General features: G+C 58.5%; 8 protein-coding genes and 2 pseudogenes across 8 annotated transcripts; 4 read left to right on the forward strand and 6 right to left on the reverse strand.

Moving 5' to 3' along the window:
• Positions 1–35: 35 nt before the first annotated feature.
• ACA1_052320 (phosphatidylcholinesterol acyltransferase (lecithin-cholesterol acyltransferase), putative) lies at positions 36–1,806 on the reverse strand (the record flags this gene model as incomplete). The annotated part of the gene is made up of 8 exons (XM_004343896.1): positions 36–304; positions 389–524; positions 628–720; positions 816–955; positions 1,029–1,151; positions 1,337–1,459; positions 1,548–1,693; positions 1,760–1,806. The coding sequence occupies 8 exons, from the start codon at positions 1,804–1,806 to the stop codon at positions 36–38; spliced, it is 1,077 nt and encodes a 358-aa protein (XP_004343946.1).
• A 539-nt stretch (positions 1,807–2,345) lies between these two features.
• Positions 2,346–7,115, reverse strand: ACA1_052330 (leucine rich repeat domain containing protein; the record flags this gene model as incomplete). The annotated part of the gene is made up of 14 exons (XM_004343897.1): positions 2,346–2,502; positions 2,686–3,171; positions 3,274–4,158; positions 4,357–4,462; positions 4,577–4,742; positions 4,858–5,000; positions 5,080–5,188; positions 5,384–5,550; positions 5,630–5,732; positions 5,866–6,032; positions 6,101–6,364; positions 6,467–6,577; positions 6,707–6,767; positions 7,086–7,115. The coding sequence occupies 14 exons, from the start codon at positions 7,113–7,115 to the stop codon at positions 2,346–2,348; spliced, it is 2,955 nt and encodes a 984-aa protein (XP_004343947.1).
• Positions 7,116–7,634: 519 nt separating this feature from the next.
• ACA1_052340 (zinc finger, C3HC4 type (RING finger) domain containing protein) lies at positions 7,635–9,613 on the forward strand (the record flags this gene model as incomplete). Its single annotated transcript, XM_004343898.1, has 7 exons — positions 7,635–7,647; positions 7,971–8,116; positions 8,175–8,239; positions 8,354–8,474; positions 8,553–8,912; positions 9,048–9,350; positions 9,467–9,613. 7 exons carry the CDS (start codon positions 7,635–7,637, stop codon positions 9,611–9,613), a joined length of 1,155 nt encoding a protein of 384 aa, XP_004343948.1.
• Positions 9,614–9,781: 168 nt separating this feature from the next.
• ACA1_052350 (uncharacterized protein) lies at positions 9,782–10,538 on the reverse strand (the record flags this gene model as incomplete). Its single annotated transcript, XM_004343899.1, has 6 exons — positions 9,782–9,859; positions 9,927–10,040; positions 10,115–10,210; positions 10,284–10,342; positions 10,413–10,443; positions 10,512–10,538. 6 exons carry the CDS (start codon positions 10,536–10,538, stop codon positions 9,782–9,784), a joined length of 405 nt encoding a protein of 134 aa, XP_004343949.1.
• A 267-nt stretch (positions 10,539–10,805) lies between these two features.
• On the forward strand, positions 10,806–11,573 carry ACA1_052360 (uncharacterized protein; the record flags this gene model as incomplete). The annotated part of the gene is made up of 1 exon (XM_004343900.1): positions 10,806–11,573. The coding sequence occupies one exon, from the start codon at positions 10,806–10,808 to the stop codon at positions 11,571–11,573; it is 768 nt and encodes a 255-aa protein (XP_004343950.1).
• A 294-nt stretch (positions 11,574–11,867) lies between these two features.
• ACA1_052370 (MORM repeat family protein) lies at positions 11,868–12,521 on the forward strand (the record flags this gene model as incomplete). Its single annotated transcript, XM_004343901.1, has 1 exon — positions 11,868–12,521. The coding sequence occupies one exon, from the start codon at positions 11,868–11,870 to the stop codon at positions 12,519–12,521; it is 654 nt and encodes a 217-aa protein (XP_004343951.1).
• A 163-nt stretch (positions 12,522–12,684) lies between these two features.
• ACA1_052380 lies at positions 12,685–14,572 on the reverse strand (annotated as a pseudogene).
• Positions 14,573–15,234: 662 nt separating this feature from the next.
• Positions 15,235–18,989, reverse strand: ACA1_052390 (nucleolar protein, putative; the record flags this gene model as incomplete). Its single annotated transcript, XM_004343902.1, has 16 exons — positions 15,235–15,437; positions 15,542–15,606; positions 15,680–15,759; positions 15,922–16,197; positions 16,278–16,399; positions 16,483–16,550; positions 16,633–16,724; positions 16,797–16,847; positions 16,919–17,007; positions 17,104–17,220; positions 17,325–17,472; positions 17,799–17,906; positions 18,071–18,203; positions 18,384–18,453; positions 18,660–18,744; positions 18,891–18,989. The coding sequence occupies 16 exons, from the start codon at positions 18,987–18,989 to the stop codon at positions 15,235–15,237; spliced, it is 1,806 nt and encodes a 601-aa protein (XP_004343952.1).
• A 232-nt stretch (positions 18,990–19,221) lies between these two features.
• Positions 19,222–24,039, forward strand: ACA1_052400 (RhoGEF domain containing protein; the record flags this gene model as incomplete). Its single annotated transcript, XM_004343903.1, has 14 exons — positions 19,222–19,251; positions 19,328–19,396; positions 19,548–19,616; positions 19,772–19,926; positions 20,030–20,091; positions 20,214–22,081; positions 22,167–22,370; positions 22,496–22,690; positions 22,781–22,873; positions 22,981–23,076; positions 23,167–23,273; positions 23,463–23,611; positions 23,706–23,826; positions 23,967–24,039. 14 exons carry the CDS (start codon positions 19,222–19,224, stop codon positions 24,037–24,039), a joined length of 3,291 nt encoding a protein of 1,096 aa, XP_004343953.1.
• Positions 24,040–24,110: 71 nt separating this feature from the next.
• On the reverse strand, positions 24,111–25,043 carry ACA1_052410 (annotated as a pseudogene).
• Positions 25,044–25,877: the final 834 nt, after the last annotated feature.

Raw genomic sequence — 25,877 nt, forward strand, 5'->3', positions numbered from 1 at the left:
CTCCATTAAATAATAGACACGTCTTTAGTCCCAGCTCAGGGTGAGGTGATGATCTCGAGGACCTCGCGCAGGACCTGCTTGTTCCACACGCTGGTCCCATGGAAGAGGCCCTTGATCGGGTAGCTGTGGATGGGCTGGGCCTGCTTGCCGCGCCAACGCTCCAGCATGCGCAGGCCCGCCTCGGGCACCACGCCGTCGCCATTGCCGTAGGTGGTCTGCGGAACCGTGTCGAAGGCCACTGTAGCGAACGTCGTCCGCATCGGCGTCGTCACGTTGGTCCCGAAGAACGCGTGCGACGCCACGCCTGGCACTTCAAAATGGAGCCAGTCTAGAAACCCAACCAGTCAGTGCGTGTGCGTGCTTCGGTGGTGCGTGTGCGGTGTCATACTCTGGGATTGGAGCAGGCGGAAGATGAGGGAGGCGTTGTGGCCGGTGGAATCAGCCAGCAGCTGGGCAAAGTCGGCCGATGTGTAGTTCCTGGGCGGGTCGCTAACCGTCACCCACACATAGTCCTCGCCGTAGAGCTGCATTCGGTTGAGTTGAGGAGTATCTCAATAGTTTCTCATCTATTTACATATACATTTATATATATATATATGATAAATAAGTATATAATTCATAGTATACCTCGGCCAGCGGGAGCATCCACACGCTCGACGGCCAGGTCTGCACTAGCGCTCTCATCGCGACCGGGTCCGAGACCCTTGGCGGACCACCAGCCTGTCGGCGGACACACATCAGAGATTCCCTCGTCACGGCACACAAAGGCGCAAAAATGAAATATGGCAGTACGGACCACTGGTGGAGATGAGTACGGAGGCGGCCGAAGGGCTCCCGCCGAAGGCCCCGTCGAGCGAGATGAACGAGTGGAGGAACTTGTCCTTCCACCCCTGCGTCTGCTGGTTCAAGAAGCCCAGGAAGTAGGGGCCGCCCATCGACAGCGACACCGCCGCAACTGAACGGAACAGGACCCAGGTTAGACGAACTGGTGAGCCGCCTTCTCTAGGGCGCACAGACGGTTGGTGTACCGGGTGTGTTGTTGTTGAGGGCGTAGGTCTCTTCGATGAGGCGGCGCAGACGAGGCCAGTCCTCCGCCGCCCAGGTCTCGGGTCCGAAACGCCAGTCGTACGGAGCCGCACGCAGACTGTTTCCTGCGAACACCACTCTCAAGCGACTGCCTTCTTGGTTGTGTGTCTTGTGTGTGTCTTGTGTGTGTCTTGTGTGTCTTGTGTGTGTCTTGTGTGTCTTGTGTGTGTCTTGTGTGTGTCTTGTGTGTCTTGTGTGGGTCGTGTGCGTCGTGTGCGTTGGGTGTCAGGGGATGAGCGAGCGCACTCACCGACTTCCCAGCCGAGGGCCTCGAACAGGTACACGGTTTCGTTCCACATGGGTATCTCGTGCCAGTCATCCAGATACGTCACGCCATCCACTCCGCCATAGTCGATGTAGCGAATGTTCACTCCTGGCGCGCCGCGCGGTGTGAGTCGTCGCTGCAGCGAATCAGCCGATTACGGATTGGGCGATCCGATCTATCCATGGATTCAACGAACCTGGCGTGCTGAACGAGCGTCCGGTGCGCGGGTCGAGGTGGAGGGCCATCTGCTCGTACCAGCAGTTGATGAACGGGGTGACCAGGTCCTCGAAGTTGAACCAGATCGTGAACCACTCCCGCCACTCGGTCCAGCAATACCAGTGCCTGGCGAACAACCTATTGAGTCCTGCAGTCCGCACAACCACACGCGCGCTTGCTTCGGAGGCGTACGATGACCGATAGCCGTCGAGCTGCGCCTGGAGCCTGCTCCCTATCATCGACGCGATCAGCACCACCGGCCTGACCCCACTTCCCGGCTGCCCTCCACTCTGCCTTTTGCCCTTCGCCTGCCTCAATAATAGAGATATTATTTTTGTTTGTCGTATTCATTTTTCATTATCATAATTTTAATATTGTAGAAAGAAAGGTGTACGGCGACGAAGGCCTGGGCGAGGGCGTCGAGTGCGTGGGCGGGCGTGGTGGGTCGCGGTTGGGGTGCGAAGGGGGACAGCCGCCCGACCACCTCACTCCAATCGGTCGGTCGAGCCACAGCGCGCAAGGAAGAGCAGCACAACAGAAGGCACACCACCGCCAACACGACGAGCCAAGCACGAGACGCGCCGTCCATCACCATCGCTGTGCTGCTCGCTGAGCGTTGAGGTTAGGTTGGGTGTTGGTGCAATCGGGCACTTGTCGTGCCCCGGTGCAAGGTCATTCCCTAGCCTTCCTCCTCTGTTGTTCGTTGAAGTAGTCGACAACAATCAGTAAAAAAAATAAGATGAAAGAGGAGAGCCAAACAAGGCCTGCACGACCAGCACTACTGGATGGCGACTCGCTGCTGTCGCCGGCGGTGCCACCAGCGGGCGATCTTGTGGTAGAAGAGGACGACCAGCGGCCACACCATGCACCCGAACACCACCACCAGCATCACCACGTTGAGCACCAGCACCAGCGACACCAGCAGCAACGCGTACCTGCATACCCATCACACCTTAGCGTCGTGTGCGTGTGGCGGTGGTGCGTGTGCGTGTGCGTGTGGCGGTGGTGCGTGTGCGTGTGCGTGTGGCGGTGGTGCGTGTGGCGGTGGTGCGTGTGCGTGTGCGTGTGCGTGTGCGTGTGCGTGTGCGTCGTATGCGGTGTGTGTTGTATGTGCGCACCCGTCGGCAATGACGAGAACGTCGCTGGCGGCCGACCAGGACACGGCGAGCTTCTCCTGGGCCACGGAGTGGAGCTGGCTGTAGGCCCGCCATAGCGTCTGCGTGACGAACGTGAACAGCACGGTCCCGATGGCCAGCTCCTCGAGCCGGTTGTCGCGCTCGACCGCGAACGGCCGCACCAGGTGCTGCACGACCAGCGCGACCCACAGCACGAGAATGATCGCGGCCGCGCGGAACGGCGTCGACTGGGGCGTGACCGAGATCAGGATGGCCAGCAGCAGCCGACGGGTGAGCATGGCCAGCTCGAACCAGTACATCGAGGGGCGGTAGCAGTAGTAGAGGTTGCCCAGCCAGTACTTGACCCGGCGCTCGTGCGAGTGGCGGCGGAAGGCCAGCAGCAGCGCGGCAAAGAGCAGCGGAATGCCGGCCACGTAGACCGCCGACGACGCGATGCCCATCTTTGCCAGCGTGCTCCACTGCGTGTCCCTACACACGTGTGCGTGCGTGTGCGTGTGCGGCGTGTGTCATCATTAGGCACGACACGACACGCACGGCACACAAGACACACGACACACGAGGGGTGCGTACGAGGAGCAGCGGAGCCAGGGGAGCATGCTGAGGTACTTGTCGCCGGTCACGGGCTCGGCCACGCAGTTGAAGACGGCCAGGGTGCGGTTGGCCAGCTCGAAGTAGAGGAAGTAGAGCAGGTACATCCACGCGTAGATGCCCCAGTGCCACGGCCGCGGCTGCCACTCGTCGTCAGCGGCGGCCGCGGCCTCGAGCTGGCGCGACCCGGGCTGGGCCTGCAGCAGCGGCTGGCGCTCGGCTTTGGAGGCCGACGATGAAAGGAGGAGCGGCAGGGACTCGTCGTGGGGCGGCGCGGCGGGGGCGTCGCTGGGCTTGCGCACGTCGGAGGCCTCGGGCGTGAGCTCGTGGCCGACCAGCTCGGATGCCACGTCAGCAGCACGATTAATCGCTGGTGATGGCACTGCGCTTGAGGTGGCTGATGACGTGTCCCCGCTTCTGCGCCGCAGCCAGGCAATGCCTGCGCGCAGCAGGACCAGCGCGGCGATGAGCCCCGTGAGCGCCGGCAGCACCAGCAGGTAGGCCAGCAGGTTCAGCACCGGGTCGTTCATGAAGTGGAACACGCACTCGACGCCGGTGCCGGATGTGCTGAGGTTGCTGATGTTGAGCCAGCGCATGCCGTTGGCCATGGCCCACTCGGGCCACAGGCCGTTGAGCGAGGCCGTGGTCTGGACGAAGACCAGCAGAATCTTGAGCGTGCCCGAGTCGAGAATGATGGCGCCCACGCGGCGTATCTTGACGTAGAAGCGGTTGCGGAAGACGAAGAGGTAGGCCAGGAAGAGGGCCAGGGCGATGACGGCCACGCCCAGGATGGTGGCCACGACGACGGTGAGCGTGAGGTCGCACCGGAGGCAGCGGCCGCGACTCGAAAAGTAGCACACGTCCGAGCTGCCCGCCATCGGACACATGCAACGCGAACACAAGCGACCTAGACGCGCGTGTGTCGTTTGTGTCGTGTGTGTTGTGTGCGGTCGTGTGTCGTGTGTGTCGTGTGTCGTGTGCGGTCATGAGAAAACGAAGATGGAACGGGAGCTAGTGTAGCGTGCGTGTGTCGTGCCTTCGGATCCGGGGCTGCAGAGGGCGCACGACACGTCGCTGCCATAGGTCAGCGAACAGTTGTTGTAGGGGTTGCACCCGCTCGTGCTCCCATCCGTGCCGTAGTCCCCGCACGGCAGCGCCAGCACCAACAAAGCTTCAAAAAGAAACCGATTAGTCTCGTGATACGTGTCTTTTTAACTCCGACCACTCATGTGTGCGTGTGCGGTGTGTGCGGTGGCGCGTGTGCGGTGTGTGCGGCGTAGCGTACATCCGTTGAAGACGGGGTAGAAGCCGCGCTTCCAGGTCACGGTAGTTCCACCTTGGCTGCAGTTGCCGTGCGGTGGGCACATCTGGCACTCGTCCGGCGGCAGGCCGTAGTAGCCGCGCGCGCACGTGCACACAGAGTACCCCAGGAACTCGGGAGACGCCGACAACTGCTTCAATGTGAGTGCGCTGTCCAGCATTATTTATGTGCGTGCGTGCGGTCGTGTGTGCGATGTGTGCAATCGCGCGTGTGCGTGCGTGCGGTCGTGTGTGCGTGTGTGTCACCTGAAAATAGTAGGGCGGAACGGTTTCGACAGTGGGGCAGTAGAAGATGCGTCCGTCGTCGACGTCCATGTTGGAGTAATCGGCGCCCCACCAGATGATGGACGACAAGTTGGAGTTCGACTCAAGGTGCATCTTTACGTTCCCTAGATTTTGCCAAAATGAGTATCCAAGGCACGACACGACACACACCGCACACGCACCACCGCACACACATAGACATACCTTTGATGGAGAGGTACACGAGTGCATTGTTGTAACGGACCAAATCCGCGCCGATGGTGCCCTCCATGAGCACGTTGTTGCTGAAGTCCATCATCACAATGCTCGAGTACTGTGGTGTTTTTTTGTGCATGTGTGCGTGTGCGTGTGCGTGTGCGTGTGCGTGTGCGTGTGCGTGTGCGTGTGCGTGTGCGTGTGCGTGTGCGTGTGCGTGTGCGTGTGCGTGTGCGTGTGCGTGTGCGTGTGCGTGTGCGTTTGTGTCAGTCTGACAGCAGAAGAGGTTGTGGGTGGTTGACGCGGAGGGTACCCCGGAGAAGGGCGGGATGGTGCCCGACAGGTGGTTGTTGTCGAGCAGAACGATTTGGAGGCCTTCGCCCTGGGTCAGCGCCTGGGGGATTGGACCCTCCAAGCGGTTGTAGGACAGCACGAGCCGGCTCAGTATCGGGATCTTGCACAGAGACTCGGGTATCATGCCTGGCCACGCACTGCATTAGATCGCAACATGCAACTTACGCAACACATGTAACACACGCAACACACGCAACACACATACCGGTGAATTTGTTCTCGGCAAAGGAAAGCCAAAGAGTGCGCGCGGCATTGGATACATTCCAGCGCTGGGGTAGTGGACCCGACAGCTCGTTCAGCGAAACATCCTGCACCCCACACAACGATCATTCAATTCGTTTGTCTCACGACGCACACGACACACACGACCAACGACACGACACGCACGACACGCACGACACGCACGATACGATAGGCATGAAACAGGTGTCATCCGCGTACCACGTATCTGATGTGTGAAGGGTCGAACAGCTCCGGCATTCCCCCGGAGAAGGAATTGTCGCTGAGCACGAGCGTGACGAGCGCACTCGCGCACTTGAGCGATTCGGGGATCGGTCCGTACAGGCTGTTGCTCGCCAGGCTCAGGTAGGACAGCGCCGACAGGTAGCCTGGGTGGCCAAGAGGTGGTTAAGGTGTCGGTGGTCCCAAGAGGTTAAGGTGGCGGGTGACGGCATACCGTAGTCTTCGGGCAAAGCGCCAATGAGCCAATTGGAAGACAGATCGAGGGTGGTGAGGTTGGGCATGTCGGTGACGGACCCGAACGGCGGCAGTGGCCCGCCGATCGCGTTGTCCGGCACGACCAGCGCGGTAAGGCCGCAGAAGCGCGCGAGTGACGCCGGCAGCGCACCGGTGAGGTTGTTGGCCGGCAGGTTGATACTGATAAAGGCGATGTTGCCGTTGGAAATGCGGCAACCGATCCCGAACCAGTTACAGAAGTAGCCTGTGTTGCGTGTTGCGTGTTGCGTGTTGCGTGTTGCGTGAGTGCGCATTTACGTGCGTGTTGCATGCATTGTGCAATCTCATGGGTGTTGAGGTGTCGTACTGTCCGAGCCCCAGCACGTGGCGTCATCTGTTCGGTGGCACCGTTTGAGCCAAGTGGTGGGTCCTCCCGTCGCGTTGTAGAAATCCATCAGCAGCTCCCGGTTCTCCGTATCTGCTCACCACCCCACCACGCAACGTGCACTCACACTCAGCCGGCGAAAGAAAAAAATGAAGACAAAGAGCGAACGAGGGGGGGGGCGAAAGAGAAGAAAGAAAGCGAAAGCGATGAACTTGCTCGCACCGTTGAGTGGAGCGCAGGGCGCGAGGACCTTGTCGCAGCCCTCCTTCAGGCGAGCAGTCGACTGAGCGTTGGGCGGGGAGGAGTCGAAAGGGGGCGGGGTGGGGCGGAGTCGCGCAGGGGAGCCTCGCCGGCCAGACTTCAGCAACCCGACGGCCACCTCGGCGGCGTCATGGTTGAGCGGGACGACGTGCCGGCGCAGTGACGACCCCGCCGCTCCCGTCCTCGAGTAATATGAAGATGACGACGAAGAAAAAGAGGAAGAGGAAGAAAAATCAAAAGAATAATCTGCGTGTTCGGTTTGGGCTGCTGTTGAGAAGATGAGAAGAATGAGGAGAAGGAGGAGAGGCACCACCACCGCAGTGGTCGGGGAAGGACCTACCCCGCCGCAGAACCACCACCTCGACTTCATGTGCTTTTTATTTCTTATTTGAAATAAATGGCCAACAAGTGGACTCCGGAAGCAGTCGGGCGCGAACGCCCATTGGCCGTGGTTTGCAGAGAGGGAGGTGCGGCACCACCACCACCAAGGGCCTTGCCGGTTCCGGTGCAGATCGAGACACACACAAGTTAGATGGCTTAATTAATGTTGTGATCGAGCCACTGGTGGCCTTTGGGCCTTCCCTCGAACTCCTGTGGGCTCCCACCTTTCCGGGTGGCGGCGAGGGCGACTGCCGTTTTTCGTCAATCGTTTCTCCGCTGCACATCAACTTCCCCTTCTTCTTGTTTTGCTGGCCAAGATCTCTCTTTTTCTATTGTCACCCCTTCACCTTCCTGCCGTAGACGCCACCACACCTGCACCACATCTTAGAGCTAGACCTAGAGGTTTTCTCCTTCTTGATCTAGTGGAGGCCGTCTTGCATCTTCAAACGTCTTTCACCGAATCGATTGCTGGCACCCTCACAGAAGAAGAAGAAAAGAGATAGAGAACATGATGGCCACAGGTGGCCACCTACCCTCCCAGCCAACATGGCAGCAGCTGGCTGCCCTCCAGCCGCTGAGCATTGCGCCCACCAACCCTTCCTCTTCTTCCACATCTTCTTCTACTCCAACCACCTCATCTTCTTCTTCTACTTCTTACACCGCACCAACAACCGCACTACCCAGCAGCAGACGTAGTGGTCTTCTCTTCCTCTGGCCTCTACGTTGTGTTTGCAAATACGTAGAGCTTCCCCCTTCTTCTTCGTGAAGGGGCACTTGTGGAGTTTTGGTCGGGTCGGCTGACGTGGCATCGGCTTCATCTGATGGTTTGCGTTGAGGTGTAGAGGAGAGGTCATCTTCAACGCGCAGCCGCAGAAGGCCAGGGTGGCGATCAGTTGCTCCAACCAGAGGTCGAGGGTCTACTGCCTCGTCCTCTACGTGGCTCAAGGCCCCACTCTCATCACCCGCATCGCCCCACAGCTCTACCTGACGGTACGCCGTCGTGCTTCTTTGTTGTTCTGCGCATGCTTGCTCACCTACCGCTGGCCAGGTGATTGAAGAGGGCTGGGTGCTGGTGAAGGACCCCTTGCGCCACCCATACACCCTGCAGTTTGGGTACACACACGATCGCACGACACGACACGACCAACGACACGACACGACACAGCACTGCGTAACAAAATGATCAGCTGAGTTGGTAAGTCAATCGGCTGTGGTGCGCCAACACAGAACGCAGAAGGAGGCGGAGGAGTTCTGCAAGCACGTTCTGGTCGCCAAGATGGCGTCCAAGGCTCCCCACGAACCCAAGACCGTGCAGAGCATCGACCTCAAGCCCGGCCAGCCCGCGATGGTATGAACGCGCGTGCGGTGGTGTGCGTTCGTGCGTGTGCGGCGGTGTGTGCGGTGGCTGACCTGATATTTGTCGCAGGTGGCGGAGCATCAGGATCAGGCCACGGTCCTCCTGACGTGCTGGCTGGTGGACTCGCACCACCACCACACGATTGCCGCGACGCCGCACTGGACCTCGGTCGGCGCGCAGCCCGCCAGTGGCCGGTCGGCGGCCAGGGGCATCAGCGACGACCACGACGAGCCCCTGGGCGTGGTCACGATCAACGTCAAGAAGCTGCGGCTCGGCGAGTCGGCGCTCGGGATGCGCGATGGCCTGCTTGGCATGCGGCTGAAGGGGACGCGGCTGCTGGTCCTCGAAACCTCCGCAAGTGAACCCGGCAGCTCCACGTCCCTCAAATCCGTGCTCGGCCTGCCGTCCGGGCGCATCTGCGTTTTCAAGGTAAGTGTGCGTGCGGCGGTGCGTGTGTGCGTGTGGGTGTGCGTGTGCGTGTGCGGTTTGACCTGAATCGCGGAATTGTAGGTCGAGTTGATCAAGTTGAAGAAGTCGGCCGCGCGCGGTAGTGGCAATGGAAAGAAGAAGGAAAAGGAAAAGGAGAAGGAGCAGCACCCGCGCGACAAGGCTCGGCCGTCGAAAAACGATGACAGGCAGATGGGCGAGCTCAAGGCCGAGGTACGCGGGCTCGAGGCCAAGCTGCGGATCGCGCAGGACACCGTGGACAAGATGATGGGTCGCAAGCTGGAGCGGTCGAGCGTGGAGGAGCTGGCCTCGCTGGAGGAGATCCTACTCACAAGCTACCGGCTGGTCATTGCCCAGAAGGTGAGGCTCGAGCTGAAGGAAGAAGAAAAGAAGAAGCAGCAGAACAAGCTCGGGACGCAGGTACCGTCAACTACACACACTTCTCAAGCGTAGTAGCGATGTCGATGTGAGACAACACAGGTTCTCATCATGTGCGGGGCATGCGTGCCGTGTGTTGCGTGTGCTGCAACCGATAGGAGTGCGTACTGTGCTTGGACAAGGCGAGGAATGCGGTGCTGGTGCCGTGCGGCCATGCGTGCTGCTGCCTTGGGTGCGCCAAGAAGTTGACCAGCTGCCCGCTGTGCAGGAAGGAGATCACCGACAAACTCGCCATCTACCTGTAGACCACCAGCATGACCATGAATCAAGCATCGACGCCGACGACCCACTGGCGTCACCATTGAAAAGAGAGAGGTGTGTATTAACCGTGGAAACGATGGAGCTCAACATATGTACATAACGAAGCAAAGAGGCAAGAAAGACAGAATAAAAGCGGACTTACGCAACAGCGCTCAGCTGTTGGAGGAGGAGAAGCAGGGAATCATCTCGCTGATTTGGTCGTTGCACACTGCGGCCATCTCATTGAAGTCCTGCACCGCATGAGGGTCAGCTGAGATGAACGTTGTAGTGATGAGTGCTGATCGGTCGGCGGTATACCTGATAGATGCTGTCGAGGTGGTCGTCGGGCATGTCGAGGCCGAGGTTCTTGTTCATGTCCAGCAGTCGCTGCCTCGTGTCGAGCAGAGTTTTCTTGCTCATCTCGATGAGGTTCTGTTACACGCACGAGACATGGCGGCCGACGGTGAGCAGACTAAAGCTGCACAAGGCGGCACAGGCGAGAGTACCCGCTTCTCCGTGCACAGGGTGAGGCAGTCTTCCTTGAGCCGAGGAAGGTCTTCCTGAATGCGCTCCAGCCTCTGCATGAGCTTCATTGGATTAAGCTGCACACAAGAAGAAAAGGAAGAGTGAGAGGTTGAAGGTGCTGCGAATGGTCTCTGGGGAGTCGAGACGCACGTTGGGCTCGCCGGAGGCCTCAAACTTTTGAGCGTACTCGGTGCGCAAGAAGTGCAGCACTGGAGTTGAAGTGACGAACGCTTCAGTCAGGTAATGAAGTAGCAAATTGACATTTTGTGTAGTACGTACCATAGTTGAGATCCGTGGCGGCTTTTTCCAGCTGAACGCCAAAGACAAACGTGGGTGAGCAACGTTCACCAAGAAATCATGGCCCCAACAGGGAAGTACCTGCGATTGCGGATCCATTGCGCTCATCTTGCGTTGTGAAGCACTTTTGGCGGGAAAGAAACAGATGTGGTTGTCTCGTAAGTTTCTCTTTGTTTTCTTTGTTGAGAAATTGCAGAAGCTCTCTGCGCATTTTCTCATCCCCCATCTTCAACGCAGCTCCATTTCGCTGACGCAACCGACCTCTCCTCATACATCGTCTGCCGCCTCTTCTTCGCTTCCGTTTTCGTTCTACCTGTTGTAAATCATCATCACCCCTCCTCCACATCCAAAATTTAACTTTAATCGCTATCGATAATGAGTGGAAAGATTTTCACACCAGTCAATCAAGTGCGATTCACGAACGTCGCGGTAGTTCGACTTCAGAGGAGCGGCAAACGTTTCGAGATCGCCTGCTACAAGAACAAGGTCATCGAATGGAGAAAAAAGATCACGACCGATCTCGATGAGGTCCTGCAAACGCCCACCATCTTCACCAACGTGGGCAAGGGCGTCATCGCCAAGAAGGCCGAATTGTCCAAGGCCTTCAACACGACCGATCAGGAGAAGATCATCCAGATGATTCTCGATAAGGGCGAGATCCAGGTATCGACCGAGGAGCGCAAGCTGCAGCTCGACAATTCGTTCAAGGACATCGCGCAAATCGTCGTCGAGAAGTGCATCAATCCCGAGACGGGACGGCCGCTCACGGTGGGCATGGTCGAAAAGGCGATGAAGGACATACACTACTCGGTCAAGGCTGGGAAGAGTCCCAAGCAGCAAGCGCTCGACGTGATCCGTCTGCTGCGCGAGAAGTCCGATTTCCCCATCGCCCGCGCGCCCATGCGAATGAAGATGATCCTGCCCGAGGGCGACCTGGACAAGGTCAAGACCGAGCTCAAGGACGAGATCCAGAAGATCGAGCGCGAGGACAAGAACGGTGAGAGGCGGGAGGTCGTCATCCTCATCGATCCCAGCAACTTTCGGTTCGTCGAGGAGACCATCAAGAAGCAGACCAACGAGGCCGGCGCCGTCGAAGTCCTCACCCTCATCGTGCACTCCGAAGGCGAGTCCAACATCGAGTAGTGTACAAAACGCAAATAAATAGCCACACCTGCTCTCTCCTCCATTCACTCCTCTTCTTTTGCGCTGCCCCCGTGCTCCTTGGTTTAGGCCAAGAGCGCGTGTTGCGTGTCACGTCCCGATGCGTGTCGTGCGGTGTCGACACCAAAGTGTCAATGTTTGTTGCGTCGCTGCTGGCGTGCGCGCTGGCATGGCACGGCCTCCACGCCCCTTCATAAAGGGCTCCTCCATTCCTCGTTCTCATCATCAACTTCATCAACAAGCAACCAGCACCACTACTACTACAAACAAACCGAGATGGGCAACAAGCAGATGCAGGGTACCAGCGACAAGGGCAAGAAGAACGATCGCTACGCGGGCGAGATGAAGCACAACCAGGCGCACGGCCGGGGCAAGCTCGTCTACAGCGCCAAGGACAAGGAGGGCCGGGCCACGTACGAGGGCCACTTCGTCGCGGGCCACAAGCAGGGCGAGGGCATCATGACGTGGACCGACGGGCGCGTCTACATGGGCGGCTGGGTGGCCGACGACATCGAGGGCAAGGGCACCATGCTCTACGACGCCGACCGGTCGGCGCGGGCCTACGTGGGCGAGTGGGTGGCGGGCCAGCGCGACGGGATGGGGCGGATGACGTACGCGGCCGACGACGAGCACGGGCGGGTGAGCTACTTCGGCCCGTGGGCGGCCGACAAGCAGGAGGGCAACGGCCTCATGGAGTGGCGGAGCGGGGCCAAGTACCTGGGCGAGTGGCGGCGGGGCAAGAGGCACGGTCACGGCGTGTTCATGTTCCCCTCGGGCGACCAGCTCGTAAGCAGCCAGTGGTGCGACGGCCGGCCGCAGGGCGTCGTCAAGATGATCTACGCCGACGGCCACCAGTGCGACGGCTTCTGGCTCAACGCCGACACCTGGGAGAACACGCGCACCCTGGTCTTCAAGTCGCTCAGCGCCTGAACTCCGCGCCAGCCTCGAAGCTGCTTTTTGTGTGTGTGTCGTCAAGAGAGTCTTCAGACGCAAAGTGTAAATAGAAACGGTAAACCTTTTTCCCCCATTCAATCGACTTGCGGCGTCTCAGTGGCGACGATGATGGTGGCCGGCTTCAGAGTGATGATGATCATCATCCGGCCCTGCGTACTCCCGCTCCACAAACCGATTCATCCCTGCGCAGCGGCCAAGAGTGTCAATGTGTGCGCCGTGTTGTGTGTGTGTGTGTGTGTGTGTGTGGTGTGTGTGTGTGTGTCAAGGGCGAATAGACGAATCGGGGGCGTATGTACCCTTGAGGGCCTTGAGCCAGTCGTGAGTCTCCTCCTCGCCTCTATTCACAGTGACGATCGGGTAGGGAGACGCGCTGATCTCCACCGACCCGCCGCGCGCCAGCCTGTAGTGCCGCTGGCTATCCACCCACACGTTGGCCTCGTCTCTGCTGTGTTCCGAAAGCTGTCTCGCACGTCGGTGCATGTCGGTAGCGGTCAGGCATCGAACATTTGTCGGTGGCAAGGAGCGAAAGGGGCGAGTCATCGTGCTACGTACGCGCAACTTGAGTGTTGGGCCCTTGGGTAGGATGATGGGCCGGAACGGGAGGGTCCTCGTCGCTATCGGGGTCAACACAATTGCCTGCATGCAATGCGGTGTGTGTGCGGTGCGCTCGTTAGCGCTCCACTCCACCTGCGGCGAGAGTGGTGTTATTACCTGTAGTGATGGGTGGATGGCCGAGCCGCCGCAGGAATAGGAATAAGCAGTCGATCCCGTCGACGTGGCGGCCAGCATGCCGTCACCCTGCGCAGAAATTGAGGAAACGTGGTGAGGCGTCAAAATACAATAAAAACAAATAAAAATAAACAAATAAATATAAGAAGTGGGGCCGGAGACAGAGAGGCACGCACGGTGGATCGGCCGAGGTGGTGGTTGTCTACGAAGCAGTCGATGGTGGTGAGCCGGACGAAGTTGCCCTGCACCGCCACCTCGTTCATCACCTGGAAGACTGGACGCACGAGGAGAAGGTTCATTGATGAGTCTTTGATTGGTGCAGATGGTGCAGCACCACGACAAAAGCATAGACGAGAGATTGTGGCGAACCTTTGCCGTCGTAGGGTTGATCGCGCGCATTCAGTCGACAGCTGAGTCGCATGCGCGACGTCACGCTAAACCCTCCCTTCATCACGCGCTCAATCGCACCCTCCATCTCGTCTGGTCCTGTTACATGCACGCATTGCGGCCCGTCCACGCCGCGGTTCAATCTTTCATTCACGCACAGGCGTTCATGCATTCACTCATTCATTGCTCACGCCCACCACAGGAGCTTCAGAAGACGTACGGAATGGAGTGAGAAACCCGAGTGTGCCCTTGCAAAAGGCCAGGATCGGCGGGGCCTCCTGCACATGCGGCACAACAGTCATGACGACAGCGAATGTGTTGAGCGTCACAAGTTGAAGAAAGGTTGTCGCACAGTTTGGTGAATGGAATGCAATCAACCACGCAGCGGGGTGAAGTGCGTACGCCGTTGAAGAGTGAGGCCACATGAAGTATGGTGCCGTCTCCGCCGACGGCAATCACCAGGTCCACCACGGTCCCCAGTGCATGGCGATCGTCTGTATTGCAATCGAGTATGGAATAGCAGATTTGAGTGCGCTGATGAAGCCTCAAGGAGAAAGTGTGTGTGTGTGTGTGTGCGTGCGTGTGTGTGTGTGTGTGTAATGTGTGTGTAATGTGTGTGTGGTGTGTGTGTGTAATGTGTGTGTGGTGTGTGTGTGTGGTGTGTGGTGCGTGTGCGGCATGGTACCAGGGTGATACGTGGGTAGGTGCGGCAGTTCAACACCCGCTGATGGCTCGATCAACACTCGCGTACCCGGATAGTTGGCCAGCACGTGTCTTTGGTGGCAGCGAATGGTGAGTGGAACGAACGAATGCATGCATGACTGGTGCCTGCAGGCAGCAAAGAGGAGAGCGTACGTGGCCATCTTGTCCAGTAGCTCTGTGGTCTCGTCGTTCTTGTGCTTTTTGATCATGAGGATCGTTTTGGGCCGGTCTTCGCCCCAATCCAGTCGTAGATGCGGCGCACCCGCGCCAACCAACCCACCGGCATCCGCGGTCGTAACGCCTGCATTTCGTATCATTTAATAAAATAAATTAATCAATGAGATATGAATGCTGAGATTAAAGCAAGGAGGCACTCACTTTGTACAGAATCGATGCGCTGGCTGGATTTTTGAGGCAGAGTTGTCAAATCGACCACTTTTGAGCTTGAGTAGAGGCGGCCTGCCGATCTTCCATTCCCGATTTGCCTGGCGGCGCCACGGGCCAGCCGCTCTGCTCCCCACCGTGCAGCTGTTGCCGGAGCAAGGCCGGCACAACCATATAACGCCCGCGGTGTGAGCGAGGTGCACACCGTCTTCCTCATGCGATTTGTTACACAATCATGGGATCAAAAACCAACGTGCGAATTATAATATTGACGAACCCTCAACATGTTGCCTACACGGGACTCGAACCTGCGCTCCACATAAATTGGGGGGGCAGTTGCGGTGCCACATTGGCAGAGGAACCAACAGAGATAGACAAGTTCACACACAGATGCTCAACTGCAAAGAGAAGACCACACAGATCTCTGAACGTGATGCATTGATGGGTGCCACGGTGAACATGCCAGTGCCCAGCCTGCTGTGAGTTCTTAGCGGGTGCCGGGAGGACAGCCGCCACGGAGGCCTCGGCTGGGCTGGGCGCGAGCGACCAGCAGTCGCAGGGCGCTGGAGAGCTGGACGGGGTCGAGGTGTCCGTTGAATTCCTCGACCAGGCGCACGATCCTCCGCTGATCCGGTCCGGGGCTCTGCAGCATAACGAAGAGCCTGCGCGACTCCTCGTAGATGAGGAGTTCTGCAGCGCATACAGCATGATGAGAGTCAGGCACTCACGTCCGTGTGTGTCGTGAGTGTCGTGTGCGTCGTGTGTGTCGTGTGTGTCGTGTCGGATGTACACACCCATGCTGACGAGACTGTTGATCACCAACCAGATAGTGGCAACTTCCAGACCTGCACCGGAACGCCTGGCGCGCCGCACATAACAACACGAAGTGGTCACTACACGAGTCACTAGCGCGGCGTGTCTGGCGCGCATACCTGGAATTCTCCTCATCGTCATCAGACTCATCAGACTCATCGGACTCGGACGAGCTGTCCGATGAGGTGCTGTACGATCGCTGGATGACCGGGCCAGTACCAAAGAGCGGCCCGCCAGGCCCCGCAGTTGGCTGTGGTATCGGTGACGTGCCGCCGCCAAGACCAGCGAAGAACTCGAAACCGCCTTGAGGCGATGAGGCGGGCGCGGGTGACGCAGACCAAGGCAGGCCCGAAGCCGGTACCCAAGCGACGGGGGTGGTGTAAACCTCGCCCTGACCATCATCGTCATAATCATCACCATCACCGTCGACGTCCCCATCGCCCCAGTAGACCTCGTCGTCGGTGTCGCTGTGGTAGTCGTCCTCGAGGCCGGCCACCGCCATGTCGCCCGGGGTCGGAGTCAAGTGGCCGCCCGCCAGCAGGAGATCGGCGCGCTTCTTGAGCCGCTGGCGGTACGCCTCGAGCTCAGGCTGCGCCGAACCCGCGCCGAACGCATCGATTTTGGCTGCATTGCCCACCTGCCCTCACAATTAGCATTTGGCCGTGCGATGGCGACACCCCACAACACCGCACGCACATGGCACACACAGACGAGTACCAGCTTGGCCAGGAGGTAGGTCACTCGCTTGATTTGCCATTGGCTGAGCTCACTTGCCCACGAGGCATTTTGCCGCGTAATGAACTGCCAAAGGTAGCTGTCCTCGGGCACACGCATTAACTCTGCGTTCGAGCGATAAACACAAAAATACGATTTGTAAGAACCGCGAGTCAAATGCACTGGCATGTTCTGGCGGGCGACGCACGATGGTAGTCTTCGTCAGAAGCGGCCTCCATCCACGGATCGTTTGGGTGGAGACTGAACGCGACCGGACTGCAACGAACACGAGGTGCGTGGTGAGTCTCTGATGATATGGCCTCGGGTCAGCACCGGGTGGGGAGGGGAGCGAACTTACTTCAGTCGCGCAATGGTCATCCAGGTACACTTGGCCAGGGACACCAGACTGCCCGTGGCGCGGAGCAGCTCGGCGACGGTCAACGGGTCCAACTGCAAAAAAAAACACCGGGGTTGGTCACAACAGTGGACAGAAAGGACTAATAATGAGTTGGGCCAGCGCACCAGCATCGCGAGGCCGGGAGCACTCTGTTGCGCCATTGTGGCGAGATCGTCCTGCAGGATTGTGTCAGGCGGTGAGTTGGGCTTACAGTACTGATGGGAGGTATTCGGGTGTTGTTACGCACCTGAAGGCCAACGACTTCCTTTTGCGTATCCACGATGCGCTTGGCATGCGCGAGCATGCTCCTCTCTTCGGCCTGGCTGATGTCGCGCCCTGGAATGAATAATAAATAAAATAAATAAATAAAATAAAATAAACATGAGAGTGCTGGCCTGCTGCTATCAGAGCTCTGTGGCGTGGTTGGCGTACCGGAGGAGATGACCGAGGTGGCCAAGATGCTTCCCGCCAGCTTCTTGCTCCCCACGATCTCGCTCAACGCCTGGACAACGCCACCTCGCCACGCCGTGGTCACTGTCTTTCTCTTCCCTGTTGTTATGGGACGCACATGATTGGGTGAGTCGGCTCGGGCGCATCTAATGTGGTGACAGGATGATGGCACGGACCGAGGAGAAGAACAAGGCTCGGCCAACTGGTCGCCTCCGAGCGCCCCAAGTCGGCGGGGAGCAGGTCCTTCAGTTCGGGGAAGTGTTCGAGGTACCACTCCTGCAGCTGCTGGCCGAGGGCCTCGAGCGCACGCAACTGCTCTCCCAGCATCGCGCCCATGCGGATGATGCCATTCTGCGCAGCACACGCCCATTCAAGTGTTAATAGCGAAAGCGAAAGCGAAACCTAGAGAAAGAACGAAACCTCGTTGGTCTCCTGGACGAAGCGTAATTTTTCTCTGGCAGCGGCAAACGCTAGCGCCCTGTCGAAGAAAGCGGTGGTGAGATCGGGTCCGAAGATCACACATCAAGATGTGCGCAGACCTGCGTGCGGCGTCTGGGTTCCATGCCTGACGGTTTAGTTGCTCGTCCGCCACAACTAACCCACAGCGGCAATCGGTTAGTTACCGCCCCGCACACGAAGACTTTGTGGGCCGTACCACGCCGCCACCTCCGGCAAACGAGCTCCGCCTTGGCGAGACTCGCTTCGCTGGACAGGAAAGAGAACAGATGGAGCAGCACCTCGTCGGGCAGCCGCTCGAACTGGTCATCCTCCGCAGGCTTCGATGCCTGCGTTTGTTTGGTTGTGGCCACACACACACACACACACACCACACACACGCACACAACACACACACGCACACACACGCACACACACACACACACACACATACGGTCATCGCGTAAGGGACAAGCAAGAGCAGGCGCGCCGAGACAGAGATGGCATGCCGTACCAAGTGCGGAATGGGATAATTGTCGCCGATGGCGAGCTGGGATTCGAATCTCTGCAGCTCGATGAAGGCATCCAAGTGCTGGTAGATGCCACGCAGCACTTCCCGAGGCTCTTCATCAGACGCCAACACGAACCTAACATCACATACATAACCATGCACACGCACACGCAGCACCGCACACGCACACGCACACGCACACGCACACGCACACGCACACGCACACGCACACACAAAGCCACACGGCGCACACGCACAGGGCAGCCAGGGTCAGGCTTCTCTCCCTAGAGAGGACTGGCAAGGACGAGGGCAGTACGTTTGCGGGTCCTTGCGCTGAATGATCACGTTGGACGTTGTCACATAGGGTCGCGATCTGCGCTTGGTCTCTGTCGAAAGAAAAAACAGGAGTGGATGAGATGATATTTATAATAACAGCAGCGTAGAAATATATGAGCACATGTGCTACCTCGCTGCACGAACGCCACCAGTGCCAGGAATGCGTCCTCCTCATTTCCACCACCTAGAGCCATGGCGTTGTTAGCTTATGAAAAGGTTATGCCAATGGCAGACACCTGTCGGGTGACAAACGCACCGGACAGAAGGCGCTGATAGGCCAACGCCTGGTGCATGCTGCGAAATGGCTGGAACGCCACCAGACGCACCCTGCGCCGGAACTCCTGTGTGGGGAGTGTAAACAAAAAAAATGCCCAAAAATGCAGAGTGAATTACTTAGAGGAAAAATAAACGCGGGGGGGGAGCGTGCGTCGAAGGAGTGCGCAGCGCTGAGCCAGGTGAGCTGTGTCTGCCACACGACGGTGCTTACGCGGTGCAGGGCCTCTGGCTCGGCCTGACTGCCCCGGTCCTCAAACAGACACAAGCCATTTGCGGCCTCGGCCAGGAACAGTGTCGTCGTGTTGTCCATTGTGGAAGATAGTTCTGTTTGTTCTTCTTGTTGGCCGATACGAAATTATAATAATTTTCGATAATAAATTTGGTTTCTTCACTTCAGCCCCAAAACGAGTTTTTCTCAACTTTTTTAAATTCTCAGGATAATTTGGATTGGTCTGTTCGAGCTATTTTAAATGAATTAAACTGGTATTTGAGGCCTCACGCGAGGCGGGCACGCAACAATCAAATCAAATCGAGGCCAAATAATGACGAGCGTCCCCGACCTCACCCTGTTGGTATGTCTGACGATCTTTCTTCATCACTTTTCTAGTTTTTCTGATTTTAAACACAAACAATTGAAAATCAACTCAGGTGTACTATGGCGAAGGAAAGGAGGTTGAGGTCAAGGTACCGGCGGAGTTCACCGTCGACCGAGCCAAGGTACAGCTGCTTGTCGCTTTCGTTCTTTCTTTCGTTCTTTGCCCCCCCTTCTCTTTCTCTCCCTGACAACACGGAAGGTGGGCCGTGTGGCTTGGCTACGGCACCAGTTTTTCTCACTTCTTTTTGTTGTCGTGGTCATCACAACACGCAGAAAGCCATTTTGGCCAAGGTGCCCGAGTTTGCCGGAGCACAGACCAGCGAGTACCTGCTGTCAATCGCGGTACATACGCACTTTCCCGCCTTGACATGTATCTTTGGCATTTGTGTGCGTGTGTGTTGTGTGTGTCGTGTCGTGTACATGTCTCGTTTATTAGCGACACGAGTGTGATCGTCGAATGTGAACGGCAAAACAGTAACAACGGTTTGTTGGGGCAGGGTGCATTCCTGACGACAGAGTTCTCGAAGCTGGGCACGCTCGAGGTGGTGCGCGAGAGCGACCTCAGCCAGCCGATCAAGGTCAAGTTGCTCCGCCGAGTCAAAATCAGAGGCGGCATCGTCTCACCCCGGCCCGGCCACATCGCCACCACTTGGTAATTAATTACTTGCCCACCTTCTTCCCTCGGTGTGTGCGTGTGTGCGGTGGTGCGTGTGCATGTGCGTGTCGTTTGCTTACAGACTTTTGACTGGCTGCAGGGAGCCGGCCACCCAACCGAAAGCCTTTGCCGGGACTCCACGCAGACACAGCCACTCCACAGGTTCCCCCATCCACTCTATGCTATCGCGCACGGACACACTTACCTGAATGCGCGTGTCGTGTCGTGTCTTGTCGTGTGCGCCGTGTGCGTCGTTATGCGTCGTTGTGTCGTGTTTCTCACAGAACTGTCTCCGGTGACCGAGGAGTCGTTCGAGCACGAGGAGGCGCAGGAGCTCCGAATAGAGCTGGCGCACAGGGACAAGCTGATCGCGCAGCAGAAGCGGGAGCTGGACAACCTCGCGAGCTACAACGCCGAGCTCGTCCGCCTGCTCGAGGCCCACAGCATCCCCGTGCCCCCCGCCCCGCACACCACCGCGCCCGCCGCCGCCGCCCGTCCGCCAGATCAGGCCAGCGTCGACAAGAAGCACACCACAGTGCCAACGCTCACCACCACTGCCGCCGACCCACCCAAGCCAACACCTGTCGACAAGAAGAAGAGCGACGAGAAGCAGAAGAAGGAGAAGAATGCGGAGGAGAGCAACAGAGAAGAGAAGGAGGCCTCGAGCGAGGCGGGCGGCAAGCAGCGCAAGAGCGGTGGTGGAGGCGGTGGCTCGTCCAGGGCGCCCGAAGAGGCGGTGAGCGGCGGTCCGACCAGTCCCAAGACCAAGGAGGCCAAGGAGGCCGCCGCCGCCGGCGCGCCCACCAAGAAGAAGCAGAAGAGCAAGGAGAAGGACGAGAAGGAGAAGGAAAAGAAAGAGAAAGACAAAGAAAAGGAAACGAAGCGGAAGAAGAAGTTTACGTGGAAGTCGGCCGGGAAGAAGCAAGGCGCGGCGATGAAGGACGCTCTGGCGCGGGGCGACGTCGACGCCGAGGAGGTGACCGAGGAGCAGGCGCGCACGCCGCAGGCCGAGGCCGAGGCCCAGAAGCCAGAGCCCACTGTCGACAGCAGCAATGATGACGCCAGCGAAGTCCGCAAGCGCGACAGCGGAACGCTTCAGGATCCGGGTTCGACTCCGACCAAGGCCAAGGCCTCGGCGGTCGCGTCTCAAGTTGCGGCGCCGTCGCCGCCCCAGTCGCCGGCCGCCACAGCCAAGAGCCCGCATTCGCCGTTGATCGCTTCGCTCGCTTCGGAAGACTCCCGCGGAAACAAGCGCAACTCGCTGTCCAATATCTGGCGCAAGGGAAAGAAGGACCGGAGCGACAGCATCGGCAGCAGCCCGAGCCGGGAGCGGCGCGCCGAGTCGGTGCCGTCGGGCGCCACCAGCGAGGCCATGCCCTTCCCGGGCATCCGGTTCCACCAGACCACGTCGTCGCTGGAGGACCTCGTGGCCGCCGCGGGCGCCGATGACGACCAGCAGCCGCAGCCGGTCGCCGGCGTGAGCGCCGACCCGAGCGACCTGGTCGCCGCGACCGTGGGCGGCAGCGCGGCCAGCGCGATCGAAGAGAGCAGCACCAGGGAGGGACGAAGCGGCAGCGGCGGCGGGAGCGGCGTGTTCGGCAAGCGGAACAGCCGAGGGAAGAAGGCCGGCAAGGACAGCCGCGGCAGTGGCAGCGGCATTCGGTCGCCGAAGACCACTGAGAGTGTCGACAATAACAAGATCGAAGCGCCGGCGAAAGAGGAGACGGCCGTGGTCAGCGACGGCGAGAAGGCCTCTGAAGGAGCGGAGTCGGCGCCGCCGGCCAAGAGGGAGCGCAGCGAGTCGGCCAATGCGCGCCGGGGGACGATGGCCTTCTACGATGTGATGCGAGCGGGCGCCGAGAAGATGGTCGTGGCGGGCGATCTCGAGGCCACCTCGCCAAAGAACGAAAGCGAAGACGAAAAAAAGAATGAAAACGGTGACGCGAACGAGAACGGAGGAGTGGAAGCAGAACAAGAAAAGAAGGAAAACGCGGCCGTGCCGCCCACGGAAAACGGTGAAAACACAGGTGGCGCGGAGGAGGTCAAGAAGGTCGAGCGGAAACTCACGCCCGAGGAGCACGCGCAGAAGATCCGCGAGGAGTTCATCAAAACGGAGGAAAAGTACACGCAGAACCTCGACATTCTGCTCACGGTACCTTTGCCCGCTAATGAGTTAAATTCATGTTTAAGAATGCGCTGACGTCGTCACACGCGACGCACGCACGCACGCAACACAGCAATACATGACTCCGCTGAGACAAGCGGCGGCGGCTACGAACGAGGAGGAGCGGATCATCGCCACGAAGGAGGTGGAGAAGATCTTCTCGCGTGAGCTGAGCCTGCTGCAGACCATGCACTCGCACCTCCTCAAGGAGCTCAAGGTCTCCACCACCTCGAGCGAGTTCATCGACGCCTTCTTCTCCTTCGTCCCCTATCTCAAGGTGACGTCCTATCATCCGCGCTCGTGTGCGTGTTATGTGCGTGTGTGTGTGCGTGTGCGTGTGCGTGTGCGTGCGGTCGTGACGTGCGGTAGTTGCTGACGTGGGGTTGCGTTCGTTGACTCCAGACGTACACGGCCTACGTCAACAATTTCACGACCTCCAACAAGGCCCTGTCGGAGCTGATCAAGTCCAACGCCAAGCTCCAGAAGTTCATCCAGGACACCTACGAGCGCCTGAATGCGGAATTCGTGAAGGAGGCGGGCGAGGAGAAGATGTCGGACAACCAGACCCAGGTCGACCTGCGCGGTCTGCTCATCATGGTACGTGCCATTTATTCCTCGCATTCCGTATTTAATGGCGTGTAGTGCGATTTATTATTTATTTATTTTGTTTATATATTTCTGTTTTAGCCAATCCAACGATTGCCGCGCTACGAGCTCCTGTTGCGCGACTTGGCCAAACACACGACCGAGAGCGAAGATGAGAACGAGAAGCTGCAAAAGGTGCGTGACACGCGTGATCAGCCGCATTGTGCAATGCACAGACTCACACAGGGCCACAAACAACAAACAACAAACAACAACCACAACAGTTGTTGAAGGACGTGCAGAAGCTGAACCAGCACATCAACGAGGCCAAGCGAAAAGACGAGAACACCAACAAGCTGGTCGAGATCCAAAACGCGATCAAGACCAAGGGCGACAAGGTACTGCTGCTGCGCCTGCTTGCCTGCGATCATTCCCCCTCGCACACGCGTGGCCCTCACATCAACGACTCCCAATCCGCACTGCGTCAGGCCTTTACGCTGTTCGACCGCGTGGGCCGACAATTCGTGCGCGAGGGCAAGCTGGAGACGCGCGAACTACACACCGACCCCGCCAAGAAGATTCCCGGCTTCGCCAGGTATGCCAAACAGCCATCACATTCCTGCCATTCCGCTGCTCACCGGTCGTGTCGTGTCGTGTCGTGTCGTGTCGTGTCGTGTCGTGTCGTGTCGTGTCGTGTCGTGTCGTGTCGTTGGTCGTTGGTCGTTGGTCGTTGGTCGTGTCGTGTCGTTGGTCGCGTCGTTGGTCGTGTTGTGTCGGGCTGCAGGGGTTATGTGTTCCTGTTCGACGACCTGCTGGTGCTGACCAAGCCTGAAAAGGGCGGAGCGGATGCGCCGCGCACCTACGTCCTCGTGAAGGCCTACTCCCTGTCCGGCTACACCGCGTCGTCCCATTTCGAGCTCGCCTCGTGCGAAGGTGCGTGTGCCCGTGCCCGTGTGCCCGTGTGCGGTGTGTGCGTGTGCGCGTGCGATGGTGTTGACAGCTGACTGACCGGGTGACGACGGCGTAGTCGAGGAAAAGGAGAAGGAGCGAATCATTTCGCTTGTGCCCATCGAGAAGGAGGGCCGGGTCATCCAGCTCAAGGCGCACTCGGCGCCCGACCGACAGGTCTGGCTCGACGACGTTTCAAAGTACGATCGTGTCTCGTGTTGTTGCGTTGCGTGTGGTGCACGTGAACAAAGACACACGCAGACACTCATACCACTTCGCCCTCTTCTCTGTGTGTGCGTGTGTCGTGTGTCGTGTGTCGTGTGCGGTGGTGCGTGTGCAGACACATTCAGCACGCACTGCAGAGAGTCCTTGGCTCCACTCCCACCCCACCGGCCAACCGCAAAGGCAGCTGAACAGTGCATGTCATGGCAGGCGCGTGCATGGCGAGTGAAAAACAAGTCATGTATTTCTTCGATGCAACGACTCAGTTGGCGTAGCGGTACGACACGCGATAGCCCACACCCGACCAGTCCAGTACGCGCTCGAGCACCACCTCAAAGTAGCTGCCGTCAGCTGCGGGCGGCATCACCTTGAAGGTGACCGACACGCCGCTGTTGGGCACGAGCCCAACCGGTTGGCCGATGAAGGTGGAGGCGGGGTGGCCCTTGGGGAAGGTGGTCTCGGTCAGGGTCAGGGTCAGCACGGGCGGGAGCACGACCTCGGGGTCGATGAAGGGCGACACGTAGCCGAGCGGAGGGCCGAACCGGGGGCGGCCGGTGTCTGGCTCGATCCAGGCCTCGTGTCTGGTGAGGGAGATGAAGAGGTCGTCGCTTGTCATCTTCTGTACTTGGATGCCATCGGCCGGCTGGTTGTGCGGGATCGCATCCGGAGCCAAGGTGATGACATCGTTTTCATCAACTGACAGCACCCTGCACCCCATTGAACATTATGGCCATAATTAGTCATTTACTATTTGAGAAACACAAAGATATTAGTAATATACAAATGCCCATAAGAAGATGTGTGGATATTAATAATCTAATAACAAAAAATAATAAGATGGTGGCTGGTACCAGTAGGTGCCTTCACGAGCCACGACCGGACCTTCGTAGAAGGTCTGGTCGCCCACCTGGACCGACGCCGACAAACCCGCCAGTCCGCCGTTGTTGTGCAGCAGGAGGTCGCTGCGGGACGGGGCCTTGGAGAGGGAGCCCACGGCCCAGATCAAGTCTTCGTAGCGCTGGTCCGTCTGGGCGATGGTCTGGTTGCAGTAGAGGATGAACTCGACGGGTGCGGCCGTGATGTTATTCTGCACGACCGAGATCTTGAACTGGCACGACCCGAGCGCCACGAACAGGCTCAGGTGAAGAAGGAGAACTAGACATAGCACCGAGCTGATGAAGGAGGGAGGTGACATGTTGTGCTTGTGTCGTGTGCGGGAGGAACAGCGCGGGCCAAGATGAGATGTTGCGTCTCGCCCCGAAAGTTAAGTCCGGCCGGACAATGCAAGATGTCAAGTTAATCACTTGGTGTGGATCTATTGGGGGGTTCTAGCCAACGAAAGTTCTTCATGTCTGGCCAATGGAGGTGCAATTTGAGGTTGCACAACACACTCACACTCATGCTCCCAAAAAGATAGGGCTTTCCTAGGGCTGATGGTTGTTGATGAATGATATGTTTATTGTAAAAATTGAAACAGAGAAAAGAATGTTGTGGAAGAATGGTGGTGTACTTGAAAATGATAATGTGAATATGTGGATAAAAATGGTGAAGAGGGATCTCAAAATGGCTGGGGCAATGCGGCTGGCGATCAGGCCGGGCAGAAGAAGCCGGAGAAGGGCGCCTCGATCTGCTCGAAGCTAGAGCCGGCCAAGGTCGCCGCCACGATCGAACCCTCGACTTGCACATTTCTGCACAGAAACATGGAAATCAGTGAGCCGCACACGACACGACACACGCGACACACCAGCACGTACCCAAGGCTGAGGGTGGAGAAAGGCGCCAGCAGGGAGCCTCGGAACTGGATGTTGGTGAAGCCCACCGCGCCGGCGTCGCACACGTTCCAGATGAGGTTGGCCGCGGGCAGGCCGTTGAGGTTGATCACCGCGTTGGTGAGGTTGAAGCTGCCGTCGACCGCGCCGGCGACGTTGATGACCACCAGCGATGTGTTGACGTCGGCGCCGGGCAGCAGGTTGAAAGAGATCTGCGCAGCCCACACGATCGCCAAGTCAGTGTTGTGTGCGTTGAGTAA

Source organism: Acanthamoeba castellanii, assembly GCF_000313135.1.
Source record: "Acanthamoeba castellanii str. Neff unplaced genomic scaffold scf7180000084594, whole genome shotgun sequence".
Classification (NCBI taxonomy): domain Eukaryota; phylum Discosea; order Longamoebia; family Acanthamoebidae; genus Acanthamoeba; species Acanthamoeba castellanii.